General features: G+C 39.3%; 1 protein-coding gene across 1 annotated transcript in view; it reads right to left on the bottom strand.

The window, feature by feature from the left end:
• Nucleotides 1–482: 482 nt before the first annotated feature.
• Nucleotides 483–11,876, bottom strand: part of ddb1 (damage-specific DNA binding protein 1) — a 73,995-nt gene continuing 62,601 nt past the window's right edge. Inside the window, exons 25-27 of the mRNA XM_015953658.3 lie at nt 7,532–7,634; nt 3,827–3,950; nt 483–1,056 (exon numbers count right to left, since the gene is read on the bottom strand). Coding sequence (XP_015809144.1) covers nt 973–1,056; nt 3,827–3,950; nt 7,532–7,634 — 311 coding nt within the window. The 3' untranslated portion in view covers nt 483–972. The remainder of the gene's footprint in view (nt 1,057–3,826; nt 3,951–7,531; nt 7,635–11,876) is intronic.

Genomic DNA, 11,876 nt, shown 5'->3' with positions numbered 1-11,876 from the left:
ACATCACTGAAGACGAGCGACTCCATTCATCTCATCAGGGTTTGTAATTAAAATGTAAGCATCTAATTAGATATGTAAACCTGGAGCGGTTTATCATAAAGAAACTTGAACAAATATTCATTTTTGGCCACATTTACTGAGGTCAAACTTATTATAGGAGCACTTTACATCTGGGAACAAAAGGTACTTTGCTATTAGAGGTGTGAGAAGTGTTAAGAGAAGATAAAAGGTCACAGAATCAAAGTTCAAATTACCTTCAGGGGATAATGAAGGCCTTTAACAGATGAAATGGCATTACATCTAACTTAGGAAACATTTCAGTAAAAGAATTTGAACATCAAGAGGAAGAGCAGGTGGAAAATGTGCTGCTCAGTTTAAATACATGGCTTTAAATTAATGATGTGAAAAGTCGTGTAAATTATTCTAAGCCAACCGATCATTAAACCCTGAAAGAATGGATCAGAATATGAGACACACAACAGTACTAAAGCAAAGTTTATTAGAATAAACAAAGAAAACATCACAAAGACAAAATAGCTATAAATCTATCTTATACAGCATCATTACTCCAGACTTCAGTCATCAACTTCAAACCAGTCACACGGTGAGGATTTGCAGACCTTTATACTTAGCTGTAAGTGTCACAAATATCCCGGAGAGCGGTTTAGATGAAAGAAGATCGTATTTATATTCTCACACACACAGACCAGGATCTCTACTTTGGTCTTTCTGTAGTCCAACAGGTTGCACTTTGCCTACAGACTTGTTTAAATCCAGAGCGCCACTCATTATGTAGCACCTTCAGGGTCTGGACAGATGAAAACTCACTGAGGTCTGAAGGATGAACACGCTCTTTATAATTATTTACACATTTGTAAAGCCCAAAAATGTGTGTGATTTTTTTTATTCCCTCCCACTGCTTTTCCTCAGGGCTGTCCTCTCGCTCAGCAGGGATCTAATTGTTGAGCAGAACTAGTGGATCCTCGTCAGCTCCTCCACAATCTTAATCACCTCGTCCACTGTGGCTTCACGCTTCATGCCGCTGCCGTCATCGATCTGAAATTGAACAACATCAAGCAGTGAACCTCCTTTGTTAAGAAAACCCCCACAAGCGACACTGACACCAGCAGATGACAAATGAACAGAAACGTGTACAAGAAAAGGGCTCGTGTGATTTATAATGAAACAGGAGTTCATGTGGGCTTGTTGTTGGATTAAAACACACTTTAAAAAAAAAATACATCTTTAAACTAGTCTCCTCTAAACCCTAAAATACTGCCACGGTCAAAAGGTTTTATGATTGAATTTTGAATGTTTTAAAAGATGGATAACATGAACAGAAATTTATTGAAAAGTTCCTATTTTCCATGAAAGTAAAAACTAGGGATGCACCGATACCAATAAGTTAACCGATACCAATGCAGCTGCCTGAAAGTGGATTCACTGTAACTTGCCATTTATGTTCACCTAATATTTTAGTTTTGTGATAATTTCTATTAATATATATTTTTTATCTACCTCACAGTCTTTTCCTGTTGAAAGCAGAGAATAAAATAAAACCTGTATTCCAATTCAATGCATTTTTTTTGTGTGGGAGAAGTATCGATAATCGGTATCGGTGAGTACTCAGATCCAAGTATCGGTATCGTATTGGTTTGGAAAAAAGTGTTATCGGTGCATCCCTAGTAACCCAACCCCCCCCCAAATGTCTACAGCATTAGTGAAGAGGGCACAAGGTGCCAAAGAAAATCCAGCAAGCCCCAGGACCATCTCGTAACAATGATCCAGCAGTGAGGAACGGCACTACCAGAGATAGCTAAAAGGTCAGGGGAGTAGACTCCCTAACCATTTAGCCTCGGCACACACAAGTGAATAAAGAAGGGTACCAAAACACCCTCCCAGAGCAACTCCTCCCAACCACCAGAGAACAGGTTAGTCATGAACAATGAAGTTTCCAGTATGATGCAGTGACCTGCCATAAGGCTGAAGTCAGAACTGACTCAGGAAACAAAAGATTCAAATACTGGATCTATGTCTAATTAACTCTCCAGATATTCAACCCGCTGAAAATTTGTGGTGAATCCTCAAACGGAGAATAGATAATAAAAACCCGCAAATTCTGTCTAAGATCAAGCACTGATTACACGAGAACGGACGGCCATCAGTCAGAATGCCAAAGAACGTTCAATAATACTGAATTTCTGCATAATAAAAGCCATTGAAATGTAAAAAATGCCAACAATTTTACATCAACAGTGAAAACTATCATTTATGTCCTTCTGAAAACTCCAGGCCATGGCTGCATGCACCAGTATTAATTTATACCCAGCTGCAGATAAAGTATAGAATATTTTAATTTGTGCATAGTTTTGGCGTTTTATGCGATCATCTGTGTTAGTGCTAAAGATTTTTATGATTTTATTACTCTAGTTTTAGCAAAATCACAAATGTCCTGGAAGAGAAACTACTGAATATTTTGGATAATCTTAATCAGTTGTTTAAAGAACTGACTGAGATACAAGTTTCTTTGTTTTTATGTAACAGGAAGTAGAGCAGCGCAAAGCCAGAGTATGGTTTGTTTAGCTGCCAAAACAATTTTCCTTTACCCATTACGTGAAACTTGTTTTCTCACCAGAGTGCGGTGTTGGGGCTCCACTTTTATTACAAGTTCATCAAATAAACTTTAATAATTTCAGCCATTATGAATTATCTTCATCTGAGCCCACTAAAACGCACCATTACTGAAAGTCATCAATACAGAAATTGAAAACAAATCCTGTTCCTGCTGCTACTCTGACTCAAAATGGGAATGATAAAAAAGCTTAACTCAGTTATTCATTACAACTCAATGGACTTTGGTGACGAGGAAATTCTCAAGTCCAATTTAGTTGACAATTCATAAAATAAGGCACCAGTGAGAGGAAAAAGACCAAACCCTCTGGAGGAATCACACTTTAGACTCTGAAAGTGAGCAAGAATGGAAAATAACTGGAAAATTTTCCAAATCCAATTTAGAAAAAAATCATGTTCTCTCTCATGACTTAAGGGATTGGGTCAACAGACTATTTGAGTCCAGAGAGCTCTGTGTTCACCTGATGCCAGGTGCAGAAAATAGTCAAAAGCACTCAGGAATCAGCCTCCAACCTTTTGCTACTCCTGCTTGGTTTAAAAGCAACACGAGAAAGAAAAATAGCAATTGAAAAAGTATATAAATACAAATCTGTTTTGTGACCAACTCAGTGAGTCAATCCGATAAACAACCCTGGAGCACAGACTTTTATCTGTTTCACAGAAGAAATAAAAAAAGGGACTTCTGGTTATCTGTAGAAAATACATTTTTGATCTGTCACGTCAAATAAAAATGAGAAAATTATTTAGATCAAATTTAGAAAAAGGAACAGACGACAGCACCCCTACGACAAACATTAACCATAAAGATTTCAGGAAGTCTCTGAGGGTTTTTTTAGCCAAGAAACAGGCAAGATGTGAAATGCAAGAGGAAGCTGTGATGATCTGAGGGTCTTTTTATGTGATCTGCTGGAAGCGTCTGTACATAAGAGACTGGCGGTTTGCCCTGAGCTGAATGGGCATGTCCAAAACTAGAGCATCCACACCAACAGGGTGTTGGTTCTGATGGATTTATGTTAAAGGCATATTTTATGGAGGTAGTTACACCTAAAGAAATGCTAAAAGTCTAAAAGAGATGTGTTTAGAAGCTAGTGTTTAACCACTAGACATCTACATGGTTAAACAAGCACTGGAGTTAGATCGAACCTTTGATGTCCTCCACTCAAAGGAGAAGCAGATCAGGAACATGAGCTCCTACCTGCAGCGTGCTGACCACTTCCTGCATTTTTGCCCGGCTGAGATCCAGGAAGCTTTCGATCAGGTCCCCGTCGATGAACCCTGTGACCTGCTCCGTCTTTCGTTCCGTGTGGAAGGACCTCCAGGTGTCGCTCAGTCAAGGGAATTAACAAAATAAAACATCTGCACAGGGTGGTTTGTCTGAGGGTGGCCTCATGGGCACAGCAATGCAAACTTCACCTCAGGCAGTCAACAAATATCCATCATGATGCAAAGATGTGCTCAGAAGACCTGACAGCAGGTAATCACTGTTAACCTTTTTATTAAAGCTGAGTGTAAACATCAGGTTTAACAAGCTTTTACTGTTCTAAACAAAGGTTTTATTTTAAATCTCAAGTTAAAATTGAAAGGGAACATTAGAAAAAGTAAAAAAACGATAGAAAATGAACATTTGGGTTTGTCTGATATATTGTATTACAAATAATCTGGGGCCTCATTTATCAAGCTTGCTTACACAAAAAACGGGGTCGGAAAACTGCGTAAGCAACTTTCCACGCAAAGTTTGGGATTTATGAAAGAAAACTTAGCGGAAAAATGTGCGCAACTTTAAGTTGACTAAGGACCTGGCTTACACACATTTTGGACATGGAGAGCACCTGCAGTGCTGCTGCTGAGAAGGATACTATTATGAAATCCTGCAGCATTATCACTTGTACCGCTTCGTGCACAGAACAAGACCCCCCACACGCACACACACAGCCTGAGGCGCAGAATATGGGATGCAGAATATCAGCAGGGGGACAGATTGAGACAGAATGTCATGCGTCTGTGACAGTGTGTGTGTCCTGTCACTGTGATCCAATGGATCATGCGCCCTGGCTACTTGTACAGGGGAGACCTCCCTTTGGGTGAATGGTTAGCTTGACTTTTACCTGGGAGTCTGGGGATCGAATCCTGATTGGATAATTATTTTTATATCCGCCACAGATCTCTCTGAAGAGTTCACAACATTGACGGCTTCAGCAACGCTGTGTCACTCCGTGGATTTTCTCTTATTTGCTCTGCAAAAGCACTTCCTTTCATTTCTCCACCTCACCCACAGGTACCTCAATTTCTGCTTCTGTGAAATTGCACTTCCTTGATCTGCCTTGATCTACGGTCGCCATGTCATTGGCGGAGTGCTGCAACAGCCAGCTTATGTATATGCATGAGATCCACAAGGCACTTTGCATTGACTATTTATGGTAGTAAGTGGGCGTGGTGAGGGCGGGATGGGACTAAAATGCAGCTGAGAAACATTCTTGTTAGTCTCCGATTTATGAAGCGGAGATTGGGTGCAGCTGTGCGTACTCCATGTTTGATAGATCACAAACCTACTTGGCGTAACTAAAGTTTTTTTGCTGAGCTTAAGTACGGTTTTAGTAAGGATTCTATGCGATGTTTGAGACCCCAGGCCTTTAACACTTATTATCTTCTGTTTAACGATAAGTATGCTAACATCAGAGACAAACGCCACAAGTGTTTGCCCGAAGCTTAAAAACATTTAATTAACAATAAGATGCACATCAAAAAATCTGCTGGAAAGGGTACTGGGCCTCAAAAAAATAGCCAACAAGGAAAATTACTGAATCGGGCCACATACTAATGCTCTTGTACTAAGCCTCATTTTTTTCTGTGAATTAAAAAGGAAGAGCTAAAGCTTTATGAGTACTTCACTCTTTTGGTAGTACAACCATTTGCTTCTTTACGGGTGAAACTGAGTTTTTGGGACATCATGAAGTGTTTCTGTGTTAATCACAATCTTACTCGTAAATAATTCCCTGAATGGCCTCAGTTCAAAGAAATGGTTGTTGTTTGATAGGGCAAAGTTAGCCACTAAACTCACCGCAGCAAAAATCAAAGGGTCTTAAAACAGCTCCAACGTTTGAATAATGACTTTCAGCGTTCGGGTTTCACACCAAAATCAGCTGACCAACAGATATGATGGCTCAAGCCGCTGTCTCCATACAAGTTTAGCCCCGTCAGGACTTGTCACTAATCTGCGCAAAAAGGCCACCAAGGCCATTAATAACATTAAAGATCGAATTCTGTCAAAGTACGGCATAATTTAATCTATTCAGGGAGTGGGGAGAGAGCAGCTGTGAAATGTGGCGTTTAATGACCAGAACTAAGCGCTGTTGAGCCCAATTTATGCTTCTCCATCAGCTCCGCGAGGGAAAGACTCACGCATTGACAGAGACACTTTGCTTTCGGACGTCTCCGTCACCTAAGGAGCGTTACAAAGCAATTCCCCACAAGGACAACAGAGGGCGTAGCGATTTATTGTGGTATCCTGCCACCATAACACTCATATATCTAGTCCATGATAGAATATTTATAGACTTTATAATATGGAAACATCCTGCACTTCTTCATGAGGTCGCCACCTCTAAACCCACGTTTACCGTTGTTTCCATCCACGAATAAAATGTTTGCTCTGCCTTCAGTCACGGGTGAAAAAACGTTCATATTTTCTGACTTTTTATGCAATGCGTTCTTCAATGCGGTTCCGTGTCTGCCGCAAAATATTTATTTACTTTTGGGCGGGGCAATGACGGTGCTGTTGACGAATTTTAAAAAAGCAGCATCCTGACTAATCACAAGCCTACGTCCTTTCGACGAATGTTTTAGGCATGTCTCCGCCACCCTCTCTGAGCCTCTCGGAGAGTTCTTGCACCGACCCGACGCAGACGGAGAAGTAGAAATCAAGCTTTAACCACAGCGTTGGGGGGGGGGGGGGCACATTTTTTGGTGTTCAGAAACAGCGATTTTAAAGCTGCGTCAGTGCTGCTCTGCTTCACAAGCAACTCTTCGCACTTCACAAATGCCTGTTTGGCAATGTATTCTGATGTAATTTCCACCTGAGTAACAACCATTCAGCGTGAGTTAACTAGTCCCGCCCAGCAACTGAACCAGAACAATGGTTGCAAAGCTCTGAAATTACCCTGAAGTTCTGAGATTTTATATATATATATATTAATATCGTAGATCTTATTTGGCCCAAACGTTCATATTGGTTCATCTCTTGTATAAAACATAAAAACTCAATAAAAATCTGATATGTAAACAGCTTGTTGGTCTGAAATAGAATGCTGCGTGCATTTGGTCATGAAGTACCTCTTTTTTGTTTTGTTAAATTAATTATTAACTTGCCTTATGGAGGTGGAGTTGAACATGGGGGCTGTGGGGGTGGGATTTAAATATATCCCTGTGAATGTCTCTACTAATAATGCTCAATTTTGCAGTGCTGTTGGTCAAATGCTAATAAACAGTCACAAGATTTCATGTAAAAACAGTGTAATGCAACACAGACGACAGAGTGCAGATTATTGCAATAACGTAGCATGAACCCCTATTATATTTAGACATTATGCAGGTCAAGCAGCATAACTGAAGATGGGGCATTTGACATGTACTGCAGGAAAACTAGCCAAAGACCTTCCAGCTGGAGGAGGAACACCCGACTGCTATTAGTTCAAACAAATCATGATGAGCTCACAGAGAAATGCTTACAAATGACTCAATCATGAAACATTTATCTAGAACCTTCAAAGCCAATTAAACGCATCGTTATTGTTTTGTCACTCTATCAGAGTTTGCTGCCAACAAGATGGCTGCACCTGTCAGCGCAGGTCACCTGATTTGCTGTCACAGATGGTGAGTGCACGTGTGAATGTGAAAAGGATATAAGCTGTGTTCAATCTTGCCCACGCTCTTGATGACCTTGGTGAGGCGGTTCTGCAGGTCGAGCAGGAGGCTGTACCAGCCCTCGGACAGGGATGTCACCAGACCTATGACAGACACACACACACACACACACACACACACACACACACACACACACACACACACACACACACACACACGTTTTATTCAGGTGTAAAACATCGGTCTTACAACAGCAGATGGTTAATACTCCTAATATCAGCAAGAAGAGATTAAGATGCTGATGTCTGGATTTATTCTCAACTAAAGAGAAAATTCTAAATTAATAATTTTAAAGTCCATGAAGCTCCATTCTTTTATGCAGAGACTTCATTCAAATCAAAACAGATTTATTAATCAATAATTTAAAACAAACTTTTTTGGGTAAATTTGTAAAACTCTTTCAACCACACAGTTTAGGGGGAGTATCATATGTTCCTGTTGTAACGTCCAGCAATGGCCAGTTTTTAGGTACAGTTTGACCGTTCAACATCTGGTCAAAAAGGAGGCACGAGACTGCATGTGTCCCCTTTAAATCAGCCTGCTTCCATCCCACCAGCTGGAGCTCAGAGCCTGCAGCTCTGAACACGGATAACGAATTGTCAACAATAATGTTCTCTCCTCAAGGTCCCATCTTTCAGGATTCTTCATGCCTCCACATAAGGAACACTCGCAGCCCGGATCAGTTGCTAGATCAAAGAATGATTTTCTAAATCAGATATGAACTTCTACAACTTATAAGCTAGATAATCATTAAATAAATGTTTGTTTATTGCTACTTATAATAATTATAATATAATGAAATGTTTCATTAATCTGTGCTCAATGATTGAAGTTTGAAATGAATGTTATGTTTTGATTACAGTGATTGAAATATGTTTCAGAATGTTTATATGACAAGGTCATCACCACTTGCACTCACTCAAGGACAAAGTAACGTTAAGTTAAACTCAAGACACATAAATAGCCCTTTACCCCAGATCAGAGCATCTGGTATCAAGGAAGGCGTGTTTCAGAGATTCTTGGTAATATTCCTCAAACTTGTCAACCTCTGGTTGGCTACACAAATCATAACATGAGAACATTAAAACCAGATCACTCTGGTTTTTCCTCAGTTCTAGAGAAAGACTCAGACCGGCCATCTGAAGCAAAACCCTCTTTAACCCATCAAAGCTTTTGACACGTCGTCAAAACCTTTCAGATGCGCGGTTCCATCCATCTGTCGTGACCCAAGACATCTCTGGACTGAAGAGTCGGTGCCACGGTATTCTACAGCCCTCCTGTGCCGAGGTTATACAACCTCTCTGACCTTCGGATCCACCAAGAGGGTCTCCGAAAAGGGTGAAGTAGACACACAGATAGCGTCTGATGTGTTTTTGATAATAATCAACTTCATAGCTTAATGCAAACCAAATTCTTTTACATCCAGAACTCAGCTCTCCTAGATCCAGAAGTTCTGATAACACCGCATTCACACATACGTTTTATACATCACATCTAGTTCCATCCATCACAGTAAAATGTTAGTTAAGTTGTCATGTTTTAATGGTTGGTAAAATAAATTCTTACTTTTATAAACCTGACTCTTTTCGGAATCAAAACGAAGTGTGTACAGTCCTTTAATAAATAAAGAATCCTAGAATCTTCTGATAAACACACAAAGACCAAGCAGGGTTGATGTTCTATATTTAGATAAGAGTATCACAGCTTATTGGTCATAAGTAGAGGTAATATATATATATATCGAGCTCTTAAAGTACTCAATTTCCCAAACCCTACACTGTGAGGGAGAAAATTACAGTTCTTATAGAAGTAATTTTTATTAAAACAAACTGATGACGCACACGAACAAACAGGGTTTCTGAGCAAACACTATTTCCACTAATTTGTGATGCAGAGTTTGTTTTTCTGCATATGGAGCTAGGAAAGTGTTTTGGGACAAACTCTCACAAGAAGTCTGAGCTGCAGCCAACAATTACCATAAATTAGACAATTTTTCTGTTCATTCCCTGTGTGTATTTTTAGTGTATGCCTTTTTTCCTCTTAATTCTCTTACTTGTTTTACGGAAGCTAATATTTAATTAACCTGCATTCATTTATTTTCCTAATTTAATTGTTGTATTATTCATTTTACTCTGCTCATTATAATCCTCTTTTCCACAATCAAGGCTACTTAAATTTATAAAAGGTTACAGAAAAAACATAAAATTAAAGTATTTCCATGCAGGTTTTAGTACTTGGCTGAAGAGATTCATGAGTTTTCTACATCCCTCGTATTCATTAGAGGCTTAGCACTCCCAGAGTTAAGCTGTCATTAAACCCTCTAATGACATGTGAGTGGGGAAGTTGACCTGAACAGCTGTTTGTCTTCATGCATCCCAGCCGTGGATGAAAACAAGCATCAATCTCTTGCCTGGAAGTTCAGGCAAGTTTGATTAAAACTTAGCGGCTCTCTGTGACATAATTGATCTGATTTCCACTTAAATGCAATAAATCCACCTGAGTAATTGGATATAAAACCATGTTTGGTATCAGAATGACAAAATGTTACATTTGAGCATCAACATCGCAACTTAAGTGTGAGCGATAGCGCAGGTCCTGTTGCCATGTCTGGCTCATCTAATGTTGAGTGAACCCGACACGCAGCGATCCACCAATCACAATCGTTATTACACAGATGGTGGAAGCAGACAACGTGCGGCTGCTTATGTGGGATTTTGTTGTTTTTCACACCTCATTGGCTATTTTATGCCTCAAACATTAAACTGCACCAGCTGGTTTGGGCTACACACACGAGAACAGGGGGCAGCACTTTAGACCTATTAGCCAATAGTTGAAGATTTTTTTCCCTCAACGATTAAATTTGTTTTTAGCGCCCTATTTTGTAGGATTGTGTGAGTAAGACAAACTATTTTATTAGAATATAATAACTGGACCGTTGCAGAGGCAAACGCTAGTTTTCATTCAAGATAACGATGATGAGGCTTTGATCAGTGCATTGGTTATTATTTTGCATTTCCAAGTGGTTAGACATAAGTGTTTACTGTCTACAGTTGTGATTGAACAATGTGGCAAGAAAATGCTGATTCGACCCGAGATAGTGTTATATACTAGGGCTGGACGATATAGAAAAAAAGCATATTGATTAAAAAAAATCATATTGAATGATAATTATTGATGATTATAAAAAATGTAGAAAATATATTTTAAGTGCAGCCCTGGCCATTTGATGTCATTAATTTATGATAAAACAAGTTGGTTGTGTTACCAAACTTGATTTTTTTAGTCAATTCTCTGCCAGTGTTGTCTTTTTGTCCGACTTGTAAAAACCAGCATATCGTGGAGCTGGTGAACTACAGCAACCTTTTTATGGGACAATTTCCTCCACCACTCCTTGCTGCTACATTTTGCTGCCTGTTTGGGTTAGAGAGGGTAGGGCTTGGTGACAAAACGTGCCTGAGTCTGTGTTTTTGATTGGCTGGGAATAAGTATGGACTCTAGTATTAAGTTGCCCAATAGGCTAAAATAGAAAAAAATAAAGAGACTATATTGAAGTCTTTCTTGACCCATTTTATTCTATCGTGCCATACATCCATACATATATATATATATATATATATATATATATATATATATATATATATATATATCTTTATTGAATTATTGTCCAGCCCTATTATACACCTCCCACAGTAAAACGCCAACAGTTCAAGAGACAACCAGATGGCAGGAGTACAGAATAACATGGAATTCATTTGTTGAAAATTCCTGTATTTAAAATATTATATAATATAATATAAATCGCTGGGTTAAAAAATACCTCGCATCAGATTTTTTCAGCATCGCAAAATGTACTTTGCGGCAATTAGCCACTTTTATAGTGGACAGGTGCCACTCGTTTTGGGTGCATCCCAGAAGCAGTTGCTTGCGCTTCGAGTCAACTTTCTACGTGCTACACTTCCAGAACACGTCAGATCGAGTCAGACAGGAGGTCAAACATGCAAGCAGTGTAAAACATCCAGAAACTTTCAAAATAAAAGCCACATGCAAATTTCTCATTGCGTGTCTAGTAAAGAAAGTACATCATTTCCTGTGAAACCTCCATAGTTGGGACAAACGGAACAGGAAATAAACCACAGACCATGCGTGGTGTTGCAATTCTCGTGTGATTTAGTAATTTTTCTAATGAGATTAAACTGTCAAGCACAAGTCGGCCTTTTCTTAGATAACTACAAAAGTGGTTTTGATCATTTTTTATGTGAGACGATCTAAAAACAGACCCAGAAGTCTCTCCATTTTGTCCACTTGTTGGTTGCTTTTTGAGTTGA

Source organism: Nothobranchius furzeri, chromosome 9 (assembly GCF_043380555.1).
Source record: "Nothobranchius furzeri strain GRZ-AD chromosome 9, NfurGRZ-RIMD1, whole genome shotgun sequence".
Taxonomy (NCBI): Eukaryota; Metazoa; Chordata; class Actinopteri; order Cyprinodontiformes; family Nothobranchiidae; genus Nothobranchius; species Nothobranchius furzeri.
This window is presented reverse-complemented; position numbering and strand designations above follow the sequence as displayed.